General features: G+C 51.8%; 1 protein-coding gene across 13 annotated transcripts in view; it reads left to right on the top strand.

The window, feature by feature from the left end:
- The window catches only part of FOXP4 (forkhead box P4), a 136,294-nt gene that overhangs the window by 107,739 nt on the left and 3,121 nt on the right, over positions 1-25,434 (top strand). For all 13 annotated transcript variants that reach the window (XM_065591631.1, XM_024110340.3, XM_005308300.5 and 10 more), the window contains 7 exons: positions 3,248-3,335; positions 6,503-6,586; positions 8,245-8,446; positions 8,547-8,623; positions 9,942-10,043; positions 23,669-23,790; positions 25,001-25,067. In XM_065591631.1, coding sequence (XP_065447703.1) covers positions 3,248-3,335; positions 6,503-6,586; positions 8,245-8,446; positions 8,547-8,623; positions 9,942-10,043; positions 23,669-23,790; positions 25,001-25,067 — 742 coding nt within the window. The remainder of the gene's footprint in view (positions 1-3,247; positions 3,336-6,502; positions 6,587-8,244; positions 8,447-8,546; positions 8,624-9,941; positions 10,044-23,668; positions 23,791-25,000; positions 25,068-25,434) is intronic.

Here is a 25,434-nt window from a genome sequence, read left to right as displayed (position 1 = left end):
CAAATCTGTGTATCTTGGAAAGTGGAGAGGGTTCAACCATCCAAACCCGCGTGGTAGATTATTGTAGCAAGACTTCCTGGAAGAAGTGAGTTTTAAATGGCTTTGAAGACAGGGAGGTTGCTTGGCACAGCATGCGGGGAGTTCCAAACAGAAGGGATGGTGTGGAAGTCAAGAGAAATGAAATACCGCTAGCTGCACATACATACGATCCTTGAGGAGATTTACGGTGGCTTCTGAGGGAAAATCCACCTGCTGGTTAGAACACAGCACTTGGGAGCCTGACTTCGTTTTTATAACTTACCCGGGGTTGTGATGGAGAATCCATCACTGGCAATTTCCAAACCAAGACTGGCTATTTTCCTAAAACATCTGCTGTAGTTCAATCATGGGTTAATTCAGGGAAGTTGTATGGCCTGTGTTATACAGGAGATCAGACTAGCTGATCCCAATGGTCTCTTCTGGCTTTATAGCCTATAAAACTATTCCTGGCGCTGCCGTGGACTCTCCTGTGTGAGCCCAAGCAGCTACTTCCCCTCCCTGTGCCTCAGTTTCCCTGATACCTACTTCCTGGGGATGGAGAGTGGAAACTAAATTAATTCATGTCTGTAAAGGCTTTGGAGAACTCTAATAATAATATTTAGCTCTTACGGAGCGTTTTCATCTCTGGCTCTTACAACACAGGTCAGTATCACTGCGCTGATTTACAGAAACTGGTGCACAAAGAGATGCAGGGATTTGCCCAAGGTTACGCAGCAAGTCAGTGGCAGACCTGGGAATAGAAACCATGTCTCGAGACCTGGTGTAGTGTCCTGTCCATTGGGCCACACCGCCCTAGATGGAAAGCAGGGGGTCAAATGCTAATTCGGTGAAGATCAGTGTAAGGCCAGGTGACTTATTTATTTCTGATCTGATTGACCTGCCCCTAAAGAGACTTTTTAAAGTCATGGAACGATAAAGGAGATGCCAAACATCCCCCATATAAAGTAAAATCCCAGATACTGGAGAGGAGGGTTTTCCCCTCACTTGCCCTCTTGAGTCACATTACAGCAACAGGACAATTACACTGCGAGTTGGCACTCGGGTGACTGTGGGCCAGATCCTCAGCTGGTATCAGTAAGCCCATTGAGCTGGGCTGGCTTGACACCATCTAAGGAGCCCGCTCCGTTTGTACCATGTGTGATGGGAGCAGAGGGAAGATCCAGACCAGGTGGAAGGGCAAGAGTAAGGGATGGAACTGACTGAGCAGGGGGGCTGGAGAGAGAGATCAAAGGGGGACGAATGGGGAGAGTTCAGCATAACGTGACTGGGGAGCATGGATATTGCTCTCGGCGTGTCAGCAGCAGCTGCCCCTGGCCCAGGGAGCTTGGTTTCCTGACACTGCAGCATCCAGGAACACAGGCTCTCTGCTGTTTTGTTGCATGGCTCTGGTTGACATTAGAGGGAGAAGTTTGATAGCAGGGATCTGTCGAGCGGCACGGCTCGAGGTGAAGGGAAAAGAGGGGGCCGCAGAGCTCAGAAAAAGGGGAGAGGGGACACCGATGGCAGACCGCTGACAGTGCGGAGCGCTCGCCGCACGGGGCTCGGGAGGCTCACGCTCTGTGCTCGTTTAGTTAGCGGGACTGACGGGGATCCGCCCATTGTGTTTCTTTCCCAAATCCCCTCACCTGCGGCAACACCTGCGGCTGCGTCTGAAACGAGGGTTCCCCCAGTTTGCAAGACCCAGGGCTACTTTAGACAGCACCATCGGGGCAGGTGTATTTAAAACATCAAAACGTAATGCAGCCCTAATGTTTTCTTGCACCTTGAATTCACCCTGGCGGAGAATTATCCCCGCTCGTTCAGCACTCACCAGCACCCTGAGCGAGCTTTCCTCGTGTGCCACGGTTGCAGGGAGAGGCAGGACTTGTTCTGCATTGTCAAGCTCAGAAGGCCATGCTTTGAGCGCCCGTGGTTTAGCGAGATGAGGCCTGGAGGGGAGACAGCACAGAGCTGTGTGGGGCAGGATTGATTCCTGGCTGGAGGGCGATGCTAGTCTGAGAGGCAGGGAAGGGCAAGGCATCCCCCTGTTCTAGCGAGAGTCCACAGCCCGGCACCTCTCACTGAGCTATCTCCATTCTCCCTGGGTTCCAGACCTGGGGATTTCTCTGTCTGTCCTGACATCCCGGTCCGTGCTCATGCCTGGGACCTCCATGTGGTTGAGCGAGCAGAGTTCCTCGCTGGTAGGGAGCACTCAACCTGGAATCATGACTAAGACTGGTGCCGTATGTTCTTCTGTGAAAGCGAGCACGGGCCATTTTGAGGCCGTACACATGTCCCAGCAAGGCCCTAACTTTGTAAGGAGAAGGCTCCGCTGCCGAAGGTGGCCATGAGGTTATTGTTTTGATTGCAGAGAGAGGAAGGGGAGGGCCTTGTGGGTAAGGTATGGGACCCTGGGTTCTAGTCCTAGCTCTGCCGCTGACCTGGCTCCATCCCCTCCTTGGTCTCTGTTTCCCCATCTGTAAAATGGAGCTGATCATATTTACCTGCCTGGGGGAGGGCGTTTGAAAGGTTTCATGCATGAATGTTTGTGAGGCACTGAGAGTCTAGGATGCGGAGCACCTCATAAATGCCACCTCCTGCCTTTGGGGAGTCTCTCATGGGATGCAAATGAATCCCCACGATGCTGCCTGTGTCTGCCTGGAAACCTGCTCCTTGGGTGCAGTCAGTCTTACCAGGTACATCCCGGAAATGCAATTTTCCAGATGAGCTTAAAGAGCCAACTGTTGTACCATACTCACACCTCCCCCGGGGCTTGGCTTGCAGGCTCACCCTCCACGGGTACCAGCTGTTTGTTTTGTATTTCAATGGACTCCCTGTGGCAAACTACAGCTGAGGCAATCCAAGTGCTGTTGGGGAGGGGGCGGAGAGACTGTGTAGTCCAGAGGGTAGGCACTGGCCTGGGAGGTAGAAGACCTGCTCTTCTCGGCTCTGCCAGTTACCTGCTGTGTGACCTTGGCCAAATCATGTTGCCGCTCTGTGGATCAGTTTCCCCTCCCATGCTTTGTCTTATCTGTTTAAATTGCGACCTCATCAGGGCAGGGACTGCCATGTAATGTAACTAGCAGATTGGGGCCTCCATTGCTCCTGTAATCGAGATAAGAGGTGCTTGCAGGCCATAGGTAGGTGCGGACATGGGCCGGTAGGAGGCGCTGTGTTTCATGGTGGGCTCTGGGAACTGTCAATCTAAAATCCATTCTTCTCTGTCTAGACACCTCAATACGGAACACGCACTTGATGACCGAAGCACGGCCCAGTGTCGAGTTCAAATGCAAGTGGTGCAACAGCTGGAAATACAGGTAGGTGCAAACCAAAGAGACTTGAAGGGTGGTGTGGAGTCAAACTCTTTACTTGCCCTGCATATAAGTGGCAGAATTAAGCTGCTCTTCATCGGGAGGGAATAGCTGGGTCTAGGGTGACCAGATGTCCTGATTTTATAGGGACAGTCTCAATATTTAGGGTTGTGACTTAGAGAGCCAGGAAACGAGATGTTTGACAAATTATTGTCAGACCTCCTAGATCTGCTCACCTGGGCCTTAGCTACAACAATGTGCAATCTTATATAGGCAGAAAAATAGTTGCCAATTGCACCTGTAAATTAGGTGCACATTTTGCCATTCAGTCACCCATCTATCTTAAGGATAAGGGGTCCTGTCCCAAACCCAAGTGCGGGTGGTGGGCAACCAACCACTCAAACTGTGGTAGATCACACATTCATGTACATATGAAACAACACATTGAATGGCTAGATCAAAAAAGAGAGACTACCGTTGTAACCAACGTAAGAAATGGAGGCTGGGTATTTCAAGTGGAAATTCAGTGGAAGATGGGCACCTGATTTCTGCAGGCTCCTCTGAAAATTTCAGCCAGAACGCCGCATGTACGGTGCATTTGCTTCCAGAGCATGTGGGGGTTTCACACTGGCACAGGGTAACCAGTGTGTTGTGTGTGTTTTTTGTGGTGTTATCTATGGCACTTTTTGTACATGAATGTTGTGTAATGGTTGCAACCCATGGGACGTGCACTGTAGCCAACGCTAGAGCCAAATCCTAGTCCTCCTGAAGCCAGGAGGGCTGATGGTTGCTCAGCCCTTCCAAATATCGGGCCGTGTATTATGGGCCCGAATGCAGACTTCGGAGCTCACCGTCAGGCCCCTGCTTTTGGAAATCTTGCCCTTGATTTGTCCTGTGCATTTCATACGAGCTGTTTCCCCCCCCCAGAAGTGCTTCGTGTAATTAGTTAACAAAAGAGGGCGATTCAGAAGAAATGTAGGCTTTCCGCTGAGGTTTGCGAAGCGATAGAGAGTCAAGGCAAGAGAGAGCCAGGGCGGCTGTTGAGAGCGGCCGCTGCAGAAGGCTCTCGCTAGCGCAGGCAAGCGTGGGTAAAGGGACAGGGTAGTGCCGCCTGGGTGAGAGGAGGAGATAATCTATGAGCACTGCCCATGCTGAGTATTTTAATGACGGACATAACGGCACATAGGTGACTGTCTCCACATCTCTCGCGCATGTGCTGAATGCAAAGATGCCTGGTGCGTGTGACCGTGCGTAGGAACTGTAGTACCGTGTGACACGTGTGTATCCATTGCCCGGGGAGGGGGGTGCACGCACGTTGTCTTTTTATTTACAGTTCCTCCCCTGGACTTCTCTGCCTGCCCTTTCCTGGGAAATACCAGCCCTGGAGCTTGTGTGACTGACTCCGGGGGTACTCTTGTTATCCAGGTTGCCTTGGCTGCTAGATCACACGTGTGCTAGGGCGTGGGGGGAGGAGGTGGCAGAGGAGGCTGTGCTCGGGGGGGGGGCAGCTGGTGTAATGCAGAGTGCTGGCAGCCTCTGGCAGGAGTTAGAGCAAGGTAGGATGAAGCTGATGGCGAGGAGGGGACGAGGGAGGGAAAGGGGTGGACATTTAAAAAAAAAAAATTAGAGAAAAAAACTCCCAGGAGCACTGGTTGGAAAGTGAAGTTGAGATTCTAAAGCCGCCTGAGTCAAACCGTGTGATTCCATCCTGTTCCCAAATGCTCACTAAAGCAAGAGGTTGAAAGCAATTACTGGAACTTAGAGAGGGGTGGGAGGGGGGAACCTGAAGGGATAGCAGAAAGCTCTGTGCGCGAAGAGGAGAAGCTGCCACCAGAGCTACCAATTATAAAGTTTTCAGCGCGGAGCTCCCACTGTGTCAGTGGAGAGAGTGTCTGCATCAGGAGGGGAGATCTGTCAGCTCTAATGAGAGCCACGACAGCGCGAGAGCGTCGCAGCCGCTCAAACTTCCAGCCAACTCTACTCTGGCGGCTGCTTTTAACTCCTTCCTCGCCGGGCTTCCTGCTCCACTCCCAGCGAAGGAGCCGCATCCGCAGGGGCGGGGGCCAGTGGGAGGAGGGAGGCAGCCTCTTTGGGTGTCTCCTGGATTGCGAACGGGGCCCAAAGTTTGAGGGGATGAGGCGGAAAGGGAAGGTGACACGAAGAGAGATGGTGTCAGGTCCCATTGCCTCTCCACAGCTCAAAACCTCTCCTGGTGCCACAACGAATATTTCACCCTTCCCCGCATTCTGAGAAACAAACACACACAATTAAAGCAATGTTGCACAAGTGGGCGGATGGGTGGGTGGGTGGGTAGGTAAGGGAAAATGGGAAGGAGTGTGGTGGGGGGGTATAGAGAGGTAGGATCTGATGCACCGACAGTGGGCAGGGGAAATACAGGCTCACTGGTAAGGAACAGAGGGGGTGGACAGGAGAGGCTGATGATGGAAAGGAGAGAGCGAGAAGATGAATGGGGAGAAGTGGACCAGGTCCTCCAATGGAGGAGGGAGGAATGAATACAGAGCAGAGTGACAGCCACCTGGGAAGCATAGAGAGACGGCACCAGAGAACAGAGGAGTGGGAGACGGGAAGGAGATTGGGGGGTGGGAGGGGATGGTGGATAGATGGGAGAAGGGAGGTGTGGATGGATATATATCTATAGAGGCATGGAATTATTCTGTTTTGCAATAGATTTTTCATTCCAGCACATAGAGCAATGCCCATACAGCCAGAGGCATGGGCATGGCAGGCAGACACCCCAGCAGCCGTCAGCACACATCCAGGTCTTCCTCCCCAATAGGAAAAGGCAGCTTTTTAGCGGGCCAGAGAAGCAATCCCATGGACAGGTGCACGGCTTTCAGGAACGTTCGATGTTACTGGGAAGATGCTAGCGGGGGGGTTAGACCACAGCACCGGCAGCCTCTCACCACGCGAGAGGAAGGAAGGCCCGGGGACGGAAGAGAATAACCCTGGTCTGTCACATAGCGGCACTCAGAGAACGTTGGCCAGACAGTGCCAGGCACATGGGGGCCAAGCAAGGGATGAGAGAAGAGCTTAAGGAAGCTTGCAGGAGAAGTGCGTTTCAGCGAGCACTCCCTGGGAAGCTGGGTGCTAGACAGCCCTGGGAGTTACCCTGCAGCAACAAGTAACCTCTTCCCTCCTGCTTCGCCCCACAGCTGGCGAAAGAAAGCGAGCGTCTCCAGGCAATGATGGCCCACCTCCATATGAGACCTTCGGAGCCGAAGCCTTTCAGTCAACCTGTAAGCACCAGCCTGCCTTCCCCATCTGCCGCTCATCCCCTCGAGTTTCCTTCTTCTCGGTGCCTCCATCCCTGTCCTATCTGTCCGCCCATCCCCGTCCAGTTCTTCCAAAGCCCATTCCCAATGTCTTATCACCATTTTCCTCTCTCGCTTTGCCCAGAGGTTTGAGCCAAGCCGTGCAGACCATATCCCTGTTACGGCCGCAGTGGCAATCCAAGTTGGGCAGGGTCACCAACATACTCAGTGTCTCAAGCCCGGTTATGGCGTCCTTGTAGCAATGATCCCTAAGTGATCCGCTTCTGGTTATCTCCGCCCCACAGGTCTGGGCTTGGCTCTGGTCCATGTTGCTCCCCTTACTAGACATCCAATGCTTTAGCAGGACATGGCTCATGAAAAGCCCAGGTGCTGACGTCCTCTGTGTTAAGGAGTCTCCGGGGAATGCTGGCCTCACCCCAGCCTGCTCCCTCCTGCTTGGTGCCATCACCCCGTCCTCCTGAAGGAGTTTATTCATTGGAAGGGTGGCCTTTCTCTCTCTCTCTCTCTGTCGGTCGCCTGCTCTCCCCGTATCTTCATGGCTTTTCTCTGCATCCCCAGGTTCTTCTGCTCCTGTTCAGTAGTGAACCTGGCTCGGGGTGTGAGCACATGTATCCCCATCAGTGCCTCCTCCCCTGTCCCTGTAAAGAGCTCACTGAGCAAAATTCCAGGCCAGAAATCAGGATCATTGCACCTATCCCCTGCAAACCATACGCAGTGCCCTTAAAATCTCAGTACCTGATCCCTCGCCAGCTCCTAGCTCATCTCTCACAAGGGCCTGGGCAGTACCTGGGGCAGACACCCCTAAGGAACCCCTGTGTGCTGCAGAGAGTAAGTCCTGATGACTCAGGTGTCAGGTTTTCTCCTGAGTTGCCCCAGTGTGATGTTCTAGCAGTGCCCTCTCTAAGGTGAGCTGTAACTCCAAGGGCTTGACGCCGACGACGTTGGGGTAATTACTTCTGAATTCCACCTGCTGTTTCAGTGAGAGGCAGGATTCTATAATAATAATACTACTATATGGAGATATACCGATCTCCTAGAACTGGAAGGGACCCTGAAAGGTCATCGAGTCCAGCCCCCTGCCTTCACTAGCAGGACCAAGTACTGATTTTGCCCCAGATCCCTAAGTATCCCCCTCAAGGATTGAACCCTCAACCCTGGGTTTAGTAGGCCAATGCTTAAACCACTGAGCTATCTTCCTGCGCATAATGCTTCACTTCCTGTCCTGTTCAGCAGCTGCCCACAGTCTCATCCCAGAGCTGGCTGAATTTTGGCAGGGGATGAAGTGGTCCCTGTGTATAGTTGGTACGTCAGCTTGCAAAGTGCTTCGGGATTAAGACGCTTTGGGCTGGATCCAAGTTGCACTGAAGCCCGTGGGGGCCTTTCCAGTGACTGCAATGGGAGCTGGGTCAGGCCCACTTGGAGCTGTAATGTGTTGATAGCAGAGTTTTCCTGCAGCTGGTTTGATCCATGAGATCCTCCTTTAGTGCCCATCCCCCTGGGTTAGAGGGCCCTGTGCGCTCTCCCGTGTCTCACACCATGGAACCGAATCACTCTCCCTACCTAAGACCATCTCCACGTCCGTTCCCAACTGCTCTCAATTTCTTCCACCCATGTCTGTGCAGCTGAACCTGGTCTCAAGCGCCACCCTCTCCAAGAGCACTTCAGATACCTTTCCAGATGGCTTACCTCATCCCCCCACCTCCGCCACCGCCCCCATCACTCCCTTGCGGCAGGGTCCATCCGTCATCAGCTCCTCCACCTTACAGACCATGGGGGCCATTCGCAGGAGAAACCCCGAAAAATTCTGCCCCCCAATATCTTCAGGTAAGAGCGGCGGTGGGTGGGTCGTTGATGCTCATGTGGTATGAGTTACTAGATTCGGTTCCTTCATATTCTCTCTCTCTCTCTCTCCCCCCCTCTCCAGAGCTTGCACAGAATCACGAGTTTTACAAAAACACAGACGTCCGGCCGCCCTTCACGTATGCCTCACTCATCCGGCAGGTGAGGAACGCCCTCCGGCTCCGGGGGGCTGTGAAGGCAGCTATGTCCCGACGCAGTAGGCTGTTTGTGATTAGAGCTGAGAACTTGGAGGCCAGACTCCAAGACTTGGAGGTTCCATCTCCAGCTCTGCCACCGACTCGCTTTGTGATCTCCGGGGCCCTAGTTAGCAAATCAGGATAACAACTCCACAGGGAAGCACGGAGAGAGTTAATTCCTTAGGGGCCAAATCCTCAGCTGGTGTAAACGGGTGTAGCTCCATTGCTCTGGTTGTGTGCAGCTGACTTGGAGATCCTCAGGGAAAAGGCACTTCAGTTCTGTAAGTTGTCCATAGTCATATTTATTTCACAAAAATGATGACGGTGCATTTAAAGTCCTGCCTCTGCGAAGTGGGTTCCCAGTGGGTGGGCATCTGCCTCACCAACAGCACTGGACACTGGTTGTCCCCTTTTACTGTGAGTCTCATCAGAGAGGCCCAAGAACTGGTCCATGAAGGTGGAGATCCCCTCTTCATCCATAGTGTTGATCCGTCCTGATGCAGTGTTGGAGGGGAGGCCGGCCTTACCTGTGCTATATTTGCTCTGTGGATAATTGGGGAGCCCCAGTCTCAAGGATCATCAGCCATCACCTTAAAATCCAGGCGAGACGGGGCATAGAGGGACTCAGCATCCCTGCCAGTGGCTCTGTGCTGTCTGGCCACACCATGGAGCAAACCCAAGGACAGGTGCTGGGGCGTCGGGTATAGTCTGTGCCACTCCGTCAGCCTCTCTCAACCCCTCCAGCCCCACGGATCAAATGTGTGAGCCTTTGATTTGCATATGCAAATATACTTATGAAGAAATGCAAATCGGAGCACTCCTATTGTTCGCTCTTTGGCTCAGGGGGAGGGGGGGTCTTCAAAAGCCCATGCCTGACACAGACAAGGTTCGTTTGGAAGGGTGATTTCTGCCACTAACTCCATTTAAGTCCTCTTTGGACAGCAAGATTAGCTGAGCTTTCTCTGACGTTAGATAGTTGGTTCGGCGCATGCAACCTTTTGGCAGCACGGTCCAGTGGGTAGGGCACTGGGCTGGGAGTCAGGAGACCACCACTGAACTGCTGCATGCCCCGGGGCAAGACGCTCCCTCTGCACCCGAATAGCAAGGCTTGTGTGCTTTGACATCTATGGGTGAGCCCCTTCGTGATCCAGACAGAACCTCTGACTCTTCTGCAGCTCGCCCATCATGGTTGGCAGGCGCGATCAGTGATACAGGCTCTTGGGATTGATGCTTTATAAGTAATTGGTTTGGGTTCCTCCCCCTCCCCCCCCTCTGAATTCCAGGCTATCCTGGAGACCCCAGACAGGCAGCTAACGTTGAATGAAATCTACAACTGGTTCACGCGGATGTTTGCCTACTTCAGGAGGAACACCGCCACCTGGAAGGTAAAGCCCCGCCTGGGATTTCATTCTTCACCTCCTCTCCATCAGCTGAGAACTCGCTCGGGGCACTGGCAGTACATGGCAGGGTCTGCTGCCAGGGTGGCTTTCATTAGAGGTGGGCTCTAGATCACAGCTACGTAGGGCAGCTATGTATGCATCCAGGAGAGGTACTTTTCCCTCTGACTCCCACCTATTGAGGTGGTACTTTGGCAGCTTCTCGACATTGGAATATGGGGTTGTGGGGGGGAAGCGGGGATTTGCTGCAGATTTTAGCTGAGCCGTACATCCGAGAAGGGCCTTGAGCTGTCCCGGAGTTGCTCCGTCCCCAGTGAATCGCTGTCTGATAATGTTGTCCCATTGCCTCGTGAGTGACCGTTGGTGGCATTCTCACAACCTTGTTGCATTGTCTGACGGCGCCATGTAAAGCCACGACACAGACAGGTCCGTCGGTCTGAGACAAGCGCCGAGGGTGGCAGGAGTGAGTGGAAGGATGGTGTTACGTTTCCCTGAGCAGTCGGAGCATGACTCGGGATGGGCACAATTCTCCTCACAGCGAGAGGCCTGTGAGCCACGGGGTCCCTCTGAAGCCCTAGGATGTAAGTGGTGCAAGGGAGAAAATGTCCCCTTGTTCCCCCGGGTTAATAGAGAACTTCCCATTTCCAGGTGTCCGCTCGCCCGTGTTACAGGGCAAAACCGCCCTGCAGGACTTCCCAGCCATGCGTCACCCCCCTGCATCCATCATGCAGGCAAACACCCTATGTGCCAGAGAGGTGGGCTCAACTGGGCAGCTGGCAGAGTTGTCTTTTCATCGTCTGGCCTTGTATAAAGACAGAACTCTGTTGAACTACACCTGTTTTGTGGGCTGCTGGATGGTGTGTGCCAGGGTGCCCCCCGGGGGGAAAGGGGGAGGATTATGGGATTGGGGTGGCAGATTGCGGGGTTTCCGAAGGGGGTTACAGAGCAGCTAGTGTGCGAGCACCTAACTTACCTCTCTGTCTGTCTTAGGGCTTCCTGTAATGCCTCTCTCTGTAGCATCTTGAGCAGTGACGAACTGATCCCCAGGGGGATTGAGCACCCGTAGTTCTTAATGAAATCAGCGGGAGCCCCGAGTGCTCGGTTCTGCTGCAAAATCAAACCCTTCTTTTTTCTAAGCATTTATCTCTGCCCCCCCCCCCCATGTGTCCTCAAACTCCAGGGAAGGTTGGAGGTGAATGGCCTCTCGCTAGGGTTTGCGCTCTCAGGTAGGGGCTGTTCAGTCCTCCCAGGGCATCGTGCAGGAGCGAGCAGCTCCCTCAAAAAGGCTCAGGAATTAGGTCTCGAGCTAAACCTGTATGTCTTGGGTCCAGAAGAAGGGTATTTTTTTTATATTTTTTTATTTTTTTCTTTAAAAAGGGAAAAAAGTTAGACTCTAGAAATAGAAAATAAGGTTAATGATAACCCGGGGGCTGGTGTCTCGCTGCAAATAAAGACGGCTCAGCCAAGCTGTAAAAATCTCCAGCGCCACCATGGCTCTTGCTAGGGTATCGATTCTCATCTGAGGGGATGAGGTTCTGTGTGAGCTGGCTGCCGCCTGTCTTTCACCTTGGCAAAGAAGCGGGTGAAACGTCGGGCTTGTTCTGAGAGAGAGGATGGTTTTACGGGTCAGGCACCGGCGTGGGGCTCTGGAGACCTGGCTTCAGCTCGCTGCTCTGCCACAGACTGGCTCCGGGACCTTGTGCAAGTCGCTTCATCTCTCTCTGCCTCAGTGTCCCCTCTGTCAAGTGAGGCTACCAGTCCTCCTTCTTTCCCGCCAGTTCAGACTGTAAGTTCTTTGGGGCGGAGGGGCTGTCTGTTACTGTATACGTACAGTGCCTTGCACAATGGAGTCCTGCTCAGCCTCCCCTCCCCGTTTGTTGGGATTCATGGCACCAGGACAAGACAGGGTTCCCCAGGCAGGGCAGTGGGGCTGTGATCTCTACGTGCCATGGAAGTCGAGTCTCCATAGAAGCCTACAGCGCCCAAAACCTGAGCTTCCAGGTGCATGCAGGTTTAACCCCGGGAAATCAGTAAATTTTCACCCACTTACCCCAGGCCTGAAGTTGGCCCCTGGGCCTGCGGTTCACTGTGCACCTGCCCTCCATTATTCAGGCTCCAGTGCTTCTTGGCACTTTTTCCATTCAACGGTTCTGGTCTAGATCTGGAGAGACCCTCACGGGGGGGGGGCTGCAGGGAAGGGCCGGGGGAGCACCATCTCCAGTGGGGAAGGGGCAGGGGTCGCATTCCTGCTGCTGGGCACCGCTGCTTTTCAGTCAGCGCCCCCCTCACCTCCCACCCCCATCGCATCTTCCAGACATGACATAATTCCACCGTGTCACAGGCAGACCCTGATACAATCACTCCCTCAGACGGGAAGCCAGAGTCATTATGTAGCCTCAAACCCTGATAAGAGCTCAGCCCAGGCGGCTGCCTATTAACTGAACTGAGAGGAAGAGGCTGAGGGGGATAAACTGAAGGGAATTGCCTCCAATGGAGTCTGGAATCCTTGACTCACCTGCAAGCTCCAGACTGTTCTTTATCATGTGTCTTGCGGTTGTGCTTCAAGACCCCGGCTAAATCAGAGCCTCCTTGTGCTTGGTGCTGTACATAGCCGTAGTGAGAAGCAGCCTCTACCCCCAAAGAGTTTACAATCTGAATACGACGGGGGGAGACAGAGGCACAGAAAGGGGAAGAAGTGACTTGGCCGAGGTCACGCAGCAGGTCAGCGGCAGAGCCAGGAATGGGACCCAGGTCTCCTGTCCTCTGCAGCAGCATTCCTCTCAGTGGACCTGACCCCCGGGCCGGTGGGGGTAGTCACATTACTCATGCCTAGCATTGCGAGTGCCTGTGAAGTGCTGGGGAGCTTTGGGTGCTGGAAGACCTCCCTGCACAAGCCTCACAAGCCTAGCGAACCTCCATGTTCAGGGCTGTGGCTCTTCTGGTTTTCACCCATCCACCCCCCTCGCCCTTTATGGCTTGATCCTTCTCTGCTCCTTCCCTCACCGATGGTCCTCATCCTCTTTTGGGTTGCTTTTATTATTACCATTGCTCCCTTGTATTATTTGTACCAGGACTTCACTGTGCTAGGCACTGTGTAACAAGGACAGTCTCTGCCCCAAAGAATTTACAACCCAAGTCAAATGCTCCTAATGGCGTCCTACGCCAATGCAAGTGGGCGTGAGCAAGTCACCAAGCTGGCTTCTCTGTGCTCCGGACGGCATGGCCTTAAGCAGACCTCTATTAGTGCAAAGCTCAGAAGGTTTGTTTCAGGGCAGTGCCCAGAAGTATGGGTGAATTATCCCAGCCTTGAATGACACCAGGCGGGGAATAGGTGGTTCTTGGGCTGAGGTTGGTTCTTCCCACTGGCTCAGAAGTCCCATCAGAGCTGTTTCTCTTACAGCTTTCCTTGTTTCTAGCTCTGGAACTCAGAAGTTCAGGGCTGCTGAGAGCGTAGGGGGTGGGAATATTAAAGCTCAAAAGAGGGTTTGGCTGGTGGGGGGAGAGGCTTCTAATTTTAGCCAATCCAGTTCACTCACCCTTAGTTGGCATGTGCCTCTTATAATGAATAGTTTGCTGCTGGTTGTACCGCTGGCAAGTGGTGGTTTGTATAGGAAGCTGTTCAAGGGTATAAGAAGAGAACAAATGGTCCAATGGTTAAAGCACTGAATGGGGATTCAGGAGAACTGGGTGCAGTTCCCAGCTCTGACACAGACTCCGTGTGACCTTGGCCATGTGAGGTAATCAGTTTGGGCCCCAGTTCCCCATCTGTAAAACGGGTTTAATAATCCATTCTTCATCTGCCGTGACTGTTTCAACTGGGAGGTGTCCGAGGTAGGGCCTGTCCTGTACTATGTGTGGTTGCAGCACCCAGCAAAATGGGACCCCAATCTCAATTTGAAGCATCTAGGCACTGCCATAATGGGAAAAATTACTGAGAGAGACTTGTTAATGTTGCGGTAGCACAAGCACTCACTCACAATCAACATGAGGAGCTGTCGCTTTGGTTTTCAAGTTCTCTGTTACTGTTCTTTAGAAACCCCACTGTGCTGAGATCAGTAAGGGCTCCCCATTTCCCGCTGATGCCAGCTCCCAGCGCAATACCGCCTTGCTGCAGAGCACCTTGGAAAGCGTTGACGCTGACAATTCACTCCTAATTGCTCTGAGCTCCAGCCACAGACAGAGGTGAATAGCTGATCTGTTTGACGACAAAATGTGAGCTTGGGAAAGATTTCCAGTCTTGTTTGTTTAGGAATTTATAAAATCTGAGATGAGAGACAGAAAAATATCTATTAAGTGGCATCTACTCCATCCACCTGCCAGGCCAGCGTTTTTTCCCTGGTATGTATCAATTTGTAATACAACAAAATTCAACTCGCTTTAACTCAAAGTAACATGGATCAAAGCACTTAGAGGGGCACTATGAATATAAAACTTAAAAGAAATAGCTTTATCTATGATTCAAATAACATCTTTTAGGATCACACTTTTTATACTAATGATGCATTCCTGAAGGTCTAATAAATGATTGCTAGATGTTTTAATCAATTATTATAGATTTCAACAGCTCAATATGTCACTTATAGCCATGGTTTATAACTAGAGCTTATCACAATGTTTTTTGTTTTTTTTTCCTCACTGGAAAATTTTGACTTTTCATTGGAAAAAATGTTTTTGATTCTGAAATGCCACCACAGCATCTCATGGGATTTGTAGTTCAAATGTCTATAGGCCGGAGTCCCTAGTTGAACTGCCTCTCCCATGATGCACTACTGCCTTCCCTCAGGGGCAAAGAAGGCAGTGCATCATGGGAGTTGCACAACTGTGGTGTCATTTCTAAATCAAAATATTTCAGTTTCTAGGCAGTTGTTTTTCTTTTTAAATACAAAGTTGAATCTTCTGCAGAAAGCAGACGCGCCTCTCTCTCTCTCTCTCTCTCTCTCTCTTTTTATATATATATATATATATATATATATAATATACACACACACACACACACACACTCTCTCTCTCTTTATCAAAAACCCAATTTTCCATTGGAGAAGTGTCAACAGAAAACTTTCGACCAGCCTTGCTTATAACACCATCTGCTGACATGCTTCCAGCCGTCTAGAACATATATTACTCGTGTCTATAACAGGCTTCTAACATCTATTATTAATCTTTTATATCTATTTATCTGTGCACCATGAACAAAAATACCTTCCATCCTTCATACCATTCAGACTGAAAGTATTTTAATAGGCTCTCTCCCTTTCAACTATTTATTCCATTTTACTTTTCATGCTCGTGGCTGGGATAGTGGAGAATAGTTTGGTTAATTTCACTTCCTGCCATGTTTGTTTTTTATTTCTAATAATCTATTGTCAAGGGAATCTCCCAGGCACATGTGCACTTTAGATATTTTTTTAAAAGCATGATTTCATACAAGTCAAAGAAGTGTCATTTGATATGGATTCCCATCAATCCTGCCCCAATCTCTGGGACGAAAAGGGTTCGCAGATGAATTAACGATACCCAAGAGATGAAACAGACTGAAAGGCAGCTGGCCAGTTGGCATGGACATCTGGTCTTAGTCCATCACCAGATCAGTCACCAAAACTAGGGAAGTTTCCATGCCATAGCCCCTAGTCCTTTGAGTCTGATTTCTGGCAACCTGAGGACTTCAAGCAATACCAGAGGTGTGCACCAGATCACTTGACACCTGCAGGTTTAAAGGGTACATTCCTTAGCTGTCATAGATCGGTGCAGCTCCACTGACTTCAGCAGAGTGACGCTGATTTGCATCAGGTGAGAATCTGGCCCATAGTGATCGTCTAATCTGACCTCCCGTCTAGCACAGATTGTAGAATTTTACTGACAGAAAAAGGGTTGGAAGCCTTTCCCATAAAGTTTTGTACATCTCTCTCTCTCTCTCTCTCTCTTTTATTAAAATGAAATCAAAAGCCCAGGCCCAAAACTAGCTGACAAGCGTCCCCTTTCCCCAATCGGCGGGTTGGCTGCTGGAATGCGGCGCCTGTGCCTGGCTGACTGACCATGAATAATGGTGTCAGGGCAGGGAAAGCAGAGCCTAGGCCACCCCCTGTGTGCGTATCTGCGGGATGGGCGCCCTGCCTCACAGTTCAGCATTCAGGATGTTGCGATGTCTCGGGCTGGCAAAGCAAATTTGCAGGGCCCTGCGCTGGGGCTGCGGGGCCTGAGCTAAGCTGTCCTGAAATCTTCTGAGCAACCATTGACTGTTTTAGTCTGTGACGGTACATCACAGAGGGTTTGTTTCAACAATTAGTCCCCTTTTAAAGGGCACAAGGGCTGGTGCTACCCTGCTCACTAGACTAGGGATTAGGGTTCCAGTTCTCCTTTGTTCAGCCATCCCCACTCCTCATCTCTCCATCTGCACACACCTCACTCTCTCTTCCCTTTTCTTTCCTTTATCATCACTTGAACTTTTCTCTGTTCTCTTCCCACTTCACCTCACCAACCTGCTCGTCAGGATCTGACCACCCGGAGAGGCCAGCCTGGTGCGGTAGGGTGACCAGATGTCCCAATTTTATAGGGACAGTCCTGATTTTTGGGTCTTTTTCTTATATAGGCGCCTATTACACCCCACTCCCTGTCCCGATTTTTCACACTTGCTGTCTGGTCATCCTATGGTGCGGTAGTGTGGCTTTAGAACCCACACCCGTTGGAGATAAGGTGTTAGAAAGTTAATTGCTTCTGCTCAATTAGGCCTTTGTGCATGGCCAATCCATCTCAGCCCTTGTGCCAAGTGTACCGAGAACATAGCTCCCGGGGGGTGGGAGGAGAGGGGTATCCCCTCCTGTGGAAGGAAGAAATGTGCCCCCTGTTTAGCCCGACCCTTTAATTCCCCTCCAATGCACAGAGAGTGAGCTGTAGCATTAACCAGCGCTCTGGGTAAGAGGTCAGTTAAACAAGCCCAGGAAGGACTCCAGTTGTTTGAACAGCTCCGTGAGTTTCCTGCACCAATCATCGACTCCTCCTGATGGCTCATGTGAAGCATTGCACTTGCAGGGGAACAGCTCTTTGCATGCCAGGCCAGCTCTGTGCATGAACACTTCTGCCAACGCTGCCCCGCACGGGTCGCATTTGGGATCTCACCCCCAGTGCAATCGCACCCTCTGAGCTGACAGATTGTTTCCGTCTTGGGGGAACAGCACTTTCGCACCCGTCGCTCTCATTAGAACCTGGCACCGTTCACAGGGGGTGAATAATGGTTAGAACAAGGGACTGGGAGTCAGCATATCTGGATTCCCCTCCTCTCTCAGAGTCAGGAATAATGTCCAGGGTTTAGAGCATGGGAGACTGGGAGTCAGAACACCTGGGTTCTATTCCTAACTCTGGGAATGTTCTGCTTCCCCTGACTGCCTCAGTTTCCCCATCTATAAAACAGAAACATTACAATTTAGCAGAACTGGCCAAAATTTTTCATTCTAAAACATTTGAGGATGGAAAAATTGCCATTTCTCCTCCTCCCTCTCCCTTCTTCCCCCTCACCCCCATGAAATGTTTTGCAGAAAACTTGTATTTTTTTCCAAAATTTTCAATATTTTGGAAGGGAAAAACTGGAATGTTCTAGTTTAGAAGGGGACTTTCCCCCCTTTTTGTCTCTTTTTCCTCTTCCTTTTTGCTGTCTTCCTTTTTCCATTTTGCCCCTGAAAAGAGGAGGCGTCAGAAGTGGGGGAGGGAGAGATACAGAGGGCAAAGTCTTAGTCTTTAAAAGCAAAAAACTTGTTTTGGAGGTGAAAAATTATAATAAACCCTTAAATTCCATCCTGACCCCAAAAAAACGACCAGTCATGGTTTCTCAACCAGCTCTGACATTTCACCTCCTTCCTAGAATCCTGGGTGATCAGCAGGTAGGAGGCACTGGGCAAGCGCAAAGTGCACAGAGAAGGAAGGAAGTGAGAGGAGAGGAAGGGGTAACGGCATGTGTTGGCGTGACGGCGCATGCAGCTGCAACAGCAGAGAAATCTCCAGCATGATGGGGCGGGGGCAGGGGTTGGGGTTGGGAGGGAAAGCCGGGCCGGGGCATAAAGCAAACATCATTAGACAAGACAAAGATGAGAGGCAAACAGAGCAGCCAAGCCTGGCACTAAATAAATACTCTGTCGAAATGCAAAAGCCACGTTAAAATAAGGCAAGGAGGCGGCCTGAGAGCAGAAGAGCTGAGACAAGGCGGGAGAGACCTCCCCCCCGCCCCAAACAGCCCCCCAACACCAGCCCGGCTAAGCAGGCATGTGACCTTACCCCACGCTGAGTCCACTCAAAACATGGGGGAGGTTTAACCTCTTGTAGGAGCCTGGACCTGGCAATGTCAGACCCCCGCCAATAAAATGCCCAGGTTGATTTTATATCTCAATGTGGCTTTCCCCACCCGTCCCAATGTCCATTTCACAGGAGAACCGTTAAGACTCCGGGCCATGCACTTGCAAGGGGTTATTGCTCTATTGGCCTGCAGCCCCATGTGTTAGAACGGCCACTGTGGGTCCGTCTACACTACAGTCAGGAGGTGTGATTGCAGTATGTGTAGGCATTCCCGAACTAGGGTTGGCTGAGCTATTTTAGTGGGCTAGCGGAGACGCCACAGCGTCATGTGCTAGCTCATATCGGTTGGGCTTATACTCCGGCAGCTACCCCGTGCCAACGCCCACGCTGCTGCACCTTCACCACTATTTGTAGCAAGCGAGTTCGATCAAAGCTAGGTCGGATCTGCCTACGTGTGCTGCAGTGTAGACATAGCCTATAAGAGCCCATTCAGGCAAGCCCTGACACTGGGCTATGCACTGAAATGCAGCGTTAGAGGTGATGGGATCTGGATCCTCGTCCAGTGGAAGACAAAAGGCAGCCCCAGCGATGAGTGGCCCCTAGATAGACATGGTAGGCTTTCCGGTGAGAGAGGCTCTGCCAGTTCATGGAGGGGTCACACCGTTCCTACCTGTGGGGTGTTGCATTGAAATGTATTTGAATGCAAGTCACTGTTTAAGGAGCTGCTTCTGTTGAGAACTAGGCTGGTCTAGTGGCTGGGACATTGGCCTGGGAATCAGGAAAGCTGGGTTCTAATCCTAGCTCTGCTGTTGACCATATTCTGTCTTCTCCTGTCCTTACTCTGATTAGGTTGTAGCCCCTTTGGGGCAGGGACTCTCTCTTGCTATGGGTGTGTTTACGCTTTAAAAAAACAAAACAAAACACCACCTATATCAGTGACTCTTAAAGCCCAGATGAGCTGATTCAGGCTTGTGCTTCTGTTTAGATGTACAGGCTGGAGCCCGGGCTCTGAAATCTAGTGAGGGGGGCAGGTGGGTCCGAGAGCCCAGGCTTCAGCCCAGACCCAGTCCTCTACGCTGCCATTTTTAGCCCGTAAGCGTGAGCCTCATGAGGCCAAACCAGGTTCTAAGACTGGCTGCTGTGGGGGGGGGGGTTGTACATACCTTACATGTTTGTACAGTGCCTGACACCATGGGGGCCCTAATCTCAGGTGGGATCCCTAGGCACCATTCGACTCCCAGCCAGCACCCGGGTACTCCATTGATTTGCGTGGATTTACATCCGCATCCCTCAGAGCAGAATTTCCTTTATGGAAAAGCCCCTGTTGAAGTCGGTAGGGATGAATCCGAGCCGGGTTCTACCCTAAAATCCCCGCCACACTGAATGGAGACCGCGATCCTTTCTGGAGGGATTTTGAACCCTCCTGTTGACTTCCACAGCAAGAAAGAGAATTCTCCGTTAAATTACATAAACTACATTAGAAAAAACAAAACAAAATCCTTTTCTTTTCCATTCAATTCTTCAGCCCTCTCCCCGCAGCCTGGCCCTCCAAATGACTTCGATTCATTTTCCTCCCACTTCGTGCCTCTATTAATATATATACACACGCCCATGACAGCATTGTACAGTAATGGTGGGATGCTGCTTACATTTGGGTTACTGAGTCATTACTGTACAGTGCCGGGGTATTATTTTTTAATAAGGGTTGTGGCCTTGCTGTGCCTCCCTCCTTTAATCTGGTCTTTGTTTGAAGGAGGAATCCCAAATACACACAGGAAGGGAGGAGGTGGGAGCTGTCCAGGAGATTTATTCATTTTGCTGTGTGCTAAAGGAGGAGCTCTGTTTGCTAGCCAGAGGGCACGGGTTGAAGGGCAGCGGGATCCAGGGCAAATCCCATCTGCCAGGTGACGCCTTCAGGGGAAAAAAAATCCCCCTCCAAGCATCCAAACTCCTGAGACAAGAATCCCAAACTCCTCTTCATCAAAGCCCCCCTGGTCAAAGTCTCTGTCGGTGGGAGGTGCCGCCGTACTGAAGAGCTGAGGGCGAGAGGTTCTCAAAGCGACATCTTGGGGCTCCTGAACCTGGGGACCTTAGCTCGACGCAGGAGCTCAGGGCCGATCGATCCACTTTCTTGGTGTCTGTGGGAGGAATCCCAGTGAAAGAACCTCCCTTGTTCCCCGCCAAATTTGTTTCTAATGAGAATGGCAGAGCTTTTCTTTGCCAGTGGCCACTGGCTTGCAGCATGTGCCCTCTGTTTGTGGGAGCAGCATACGGGACCTGAGAGGCACCCATGGGAACCATCTCCCATGCGTGTTGGCACAGCTGTGGAAGGAGATGGGGAAGGAGCATGGATCGTTCTGTGCACCTCTGTAGAGATAGGTGGGCTTGTGGTTAAGGCATTGGACCGGGGATCTGGGTTTGATTTCTTGTGCTGCCAAAGACTCCCTCTGTGGCCTTGGACTAGTCACTTAGGCACTTCTGAATATTTTACCCAAAGTGACTTTGAAGCCTAAGCTGCACTTTCAAAGATCGCCAAGAAACTTAAGTCCCACTAACTTTCTCCTAAGAGCCTAAGTCTGATTTTCCAAAGGGAAAGGTTGCTGGCTCGTTAGGGGTATGTCTACACTACACTTTAAAACCCGCAGCAGCCAATCTCTGAGTCCAGGTCAACAGAGTGCTAAAAAACAGCTGTGTAGACTCTTGTAACCCCTTCCAAGGCTTCAGAGGCCAAGCCCCTGTTTCTAGCGCTGTAGCGTGAGCCCTGTGAGACCGAGTCTGTGGACACTCGCTGGCACGGATTTTAAAACCCAGTGTAAACATACCCGATGCTTTTGAGACTGTTACTCTTAATCTCTCTGTGCCTCAGTTCCCCATCTGTAAAGTAGAGGGAGTAATCCTTCCTCTCTCCCATGCCTTATCTGTTTTGGGGCAGGCCCTGTCTCTCGCTGGTTGTGTGTACAGCGCCTAGCACCATGAAGCACCGATCTCCGTTGGGAACCTCCAGGCAGTGCCGCACTAGAAATAAGACTAATGCAGAGAGGCTGCTGACCCAGCATCCACACTGGATGTATCGGGTAATGGTGTTGCTTTGGCAAGAGCGGATGCATTTGTTCAGGGCTCAGGGAGGAGTCGCACTTTTTGTTTGATTTTTTTTTTTAATGCAAAAAGGAGGAAACGGTCCAATTGGATGAGTTTTTGGGAACTGTAACACTTTCCAGTGAGGGGGGGTTTGGTCCCTGTCCCTGTCTCTCCTTTTGCCATGTTGTCTTGGCTGGCTCCTTTGTTTATACGGCCCCCGTTCGACCTTTTAAATTGCTGTTAATGTTTTAGCGTAACGAATTAGTCTCTCATCACGAATCAGGACTCGAAATAAAAAAAAAAAAACCCTCTGAGGCCAACTTCCTGAAATTGGGGTCATTCTCATTTGCAAGGCAGAGAATCTGAGAACCTTAATGCAAGGAAATTTATTCAAAGGCAGAGCCCCGGCGTGATTAGGCCCTTTGTAATTATAGCTCGGAGAGATTCCACTCCAGCCTCCTGCCTCCCTCATGGATTAGCAAGTGAGTCGGAAAAATACACAGGATTTAATTAGAGGCAAATTAAAATTGGTAATGAAATAGGGGCAGTAGCAAATGGCAGGGAGTTGGAAGGGGAAAGGGGGAGCTGGTGTCTCTCGGGGCTGTGCCGTCTGCCTACGTGTGTGTCTCTTTATTTTACATTTAGAAATGTAAAGATGGGCGACGGAAAGAAAAAAGGGAAGGAACGGACTTAAAAAGAAAAAAAAAAAAAGCCCGCTTTGCTAAGAACGGTGACGACTGCGTCTGGGTGCCTTTCTGAGGCAGCTCGCCCCTTCCCTGTCCCCGTCTGCCTCTCCTTTCCCTCCGCCTCCCACCAATGGCTTAAGATTTGGCCGAGCCGAGACTCGTGGAGGGCCTCAACTTGTCACCAGCTGAGCGCCCTCGGCTCCTGTTGGTGCAAGCGGGAGCTCAGAGCGCCAGGCAGTTTCACAAGGTCGAGGTTGCTGGGCCCTGGGAAGGGAAAGGATGGGGGGGAGGGGGGTAAGAGGCTGTTTTACCCCCAGGCCGGTTGGCTGAGATGAGAGAAGTAGGGTGGGGGGGGTTCCTTCTGCAGGACCCTGCCCGCCGTCTCTCCTCCCCCTCTCCCTGGCTGGGGTAAGATGCAGCAAGTGCTTTTGTTAAGGCGGGCGGGGGGATTGTATATTCCCGATAAGGGATGTGAATAGATGGCGGTGCTGAGTAGGATAGCGTGGTGGTCAGGGCATTCGCCTGGGACTCAGGAGACTTTGGGTCTGTTCCCTACTTGATGATTCACTTCCTGTGTGACTTTGGGCAGGTCAATTAGTCTCTGTGCCTCAGCTCCCCACCTGTCAAAGGGGGATTCTTGCCATGCCCTGCCTCTCAGGGGTGTGATGAGAAGTGCATTGAAGACTGAGATGCCAGTCACAGGGCCATAGAAGGGCCTAAGATGGTTATCTGGGCAGGGTATCAGAAAGGGTGCCTCCTACCTGCCTTGGAGGGGTGAGACATAGTGTAGGGTCTTGTCTCCAAGCCCACTCCTCACGTCAGCGCGACGAGCTTGGAGGGGGATGCTGCTCTCCATCGGCAGAGGGAGCGAGCGATGGCAGAGGCAGCATGAGACTCTCCTTGTCTCAAATGGCTAGCAGAACGCACCGCATTCTCGGCGATCGGCAGTGGGCTATGGTGGGCAGGCCATCGGTGGCTAGAATTTACCATCCTCTGATGGCTCTCACACAGGTCTCAGGCCAGACGCAAACTGGCATGAAGCAATGTCCCCAAACACCTCAAGTAGCCATGAAGACTAAACACTTTCCGCTGCCCCCACCTCCCCTCCTCGGAGATGATGCCCTGAGGGGTGAAATGTAGCGTGGGAAATACCTGCACTGGCGTTGGCCAAGCAGTGTCTGGAGGGCTTCCATTGGTGGACTGTCAGTGCCACGCTATTCACCAGTGCTACTGTCACTTAGAGCCCCGCAGATCAGCCCAGCATGCAGGCGGAGATGGAAAAAGTCCCAGCACTAAGGGCGATCCCGGTGGTAGCACTGTCTAGGTCGGCGAGTGCCGTAGGTTGTCATCTGCCCTGCTTATAAAGTGCGAGGGAGCTGTTTCCAGAGCAGCCTCTGTGTGGTTCTACGCAATGGTCACTGTTAGTGTGTAGCTCTGTCCCCAACTCACAGGCCAGCCTCACTGAGTAGCTGAGTACTGGCTGACAGTAGTGGGATGCCATGGGTGGCAGAGAGGTGTCTGCTGCATGTCTTTCATCCGCTGTGAGTCTCCCTTCTGTCCCCTCTGCAGAACGCCGTGCGCCACAACCTGAGCCTGCACAAGTGCTTTGTGCGAGTGGAGAACGTCAAGGGAGCCGTCTGGACCGTAGACGAAGTCGAGTACCAAAAGCGAAGGCCACCAAAGATGACTGGGTGGGTTTTTCTTCTTGCCCTCCTGTCCCTGAGAACCTCCTCTGTGGGGAGCTCAGCTGGGATGGCAGGAGCCTAGCTTGCCTCCAGGGCACTAGCGAGGAGACGTGGCAGACAAATCCCATCACACAGGAATCATTGCAGTGCGCCGTCCCAGGATTTCCACGATGACAAGCCTCACCCAGCACATGCTCTTTCAGCAATCCTCCCCTTAGCATAACCCTGAGATGGGCCTGAACTGCCAAGTCTGGATCAGAAATCCCCCCCACAGCTCGGGGGTCTTCAGACCCAGGCTTTGGTACTGACCCACCCTGGCCCTTCCTTGTACGTCCCTCTTTCCCAGGCATGCACCCAGCTTCTGAAGCTAAACCCCATGCACTGCTCACAAACATGCTCAGTCCCTCATGCATTCACAGCCGGGTACGTATGCACAGCGCTCACGCTTGCCAACATGTGACCTGAGCATTCGTCAGCGTGTATATGGGCTTAGCCACACTCACCCGTACAAGCCCATCGGGGTGCATACCCACGCAGCGTGCAGAGAATCCCCGGCCACGTGAAGGCATTGCTGCTGGCACTGTCGGGGAAGAGCTGCTGCACAGAGGCATGGGCATGACTGCTAATCTCCTTCTGCCTCTGGCAGCCTCCTGGAGTGTCGAGGGGAGAGAAGCAGAGACTTGGGGGAAGAGGACAAGACAAAGAAACAAGGAGAATGGGGGAAGAGAATTAAGGGGTGGGAAAGAGCGATAAGGATAAAGAAATGGGGTGGAAAGAAACTGACAAACAAAGGGAGGAAAAAGACAGAAACCTACGAGGGAGGGAAGGAGATAAAAATTTAAAGGAAATGCTGTTATTGACCGGGTATGGGCCTGCAAGATGGTCCTTTAAAATGATGGCCAACCCCCTTTCCTTATCTAAAAGTTATGGGTGGCAGGAACAAGCCATGAGCGGATCCGGGCTTGCTCGGATGGATCAAGCCCAGCATGGATCAAGGGAGAGACGTCTAATGGCCGTCCTTCGTTCCTTCCCTGCCTCCCTCTGCTGGCGGCAGGGCATGTGTCCAGACGGGCCCATGGGCAGGGCAGCGCTGTGAGGAAGTTGAAGTGCCAGGAGTCTGCTATTGCTTTACCCTCCTCAGTAGAGCCCCATCTCTGATCCTGCCGTTCCCTGGGCCAGGAGCTAAGAGCCGCTTCTTTTTGTTTCTCATTTGCAGGAGTCCAACTTTAGTCAAAAACATGATTTCGGGACTCAGTTACGGAGCACTTAATGCCAGCTACCAGGTAAGGCCCCTCCACTGATAGCAGTCAGCTTGGGCTTGTCCTCTGCTCCTGCCAGACCCTCTCCTTCTTGCCAGAGCTCTTCTGTGGTACAACGGCCTAAACCAAACCAGGAGAGACACGCTCCACAAGCCCCACAACTTTGCTCAGCAAGAGAAAACCGTGGCGTGCAGCTATCAAATGCACCCAACTAAGTTGGGTTTATTAACACGTTGCCCTATTGCAGTGGTTCTCAAACTGTGGGACGGGACCCCATTTTAATGGGGTCACCAGGGCTGGTGTTAGACTTGCTGGGGCCCAGGGCTGAAGCCTGAGCTTTTGGACTTCAGCCTTGGGTGGCGGAGCTCAGTTTACAGGTCCCCCTAACTGG

This window comes from Chrysemys picta, chromosome 4, assembly GCF_011386835.1.
Source record: "Chrysemys picta bellii isolate R12L10 chromosome 4, ASM1138683v2, whole genome shotgun sequence".
Taxonomy (NCBI): Eukaryota; Metazoa; Chordata; order Testudines; family Emydidae; genus Chrysemys; species Chrysemys picta.
The sequence above is the reverse complement of the archived record's forward strand: the minus strand, read 5'-3'. Positions and strand labels throughout refer to the sequence as shown.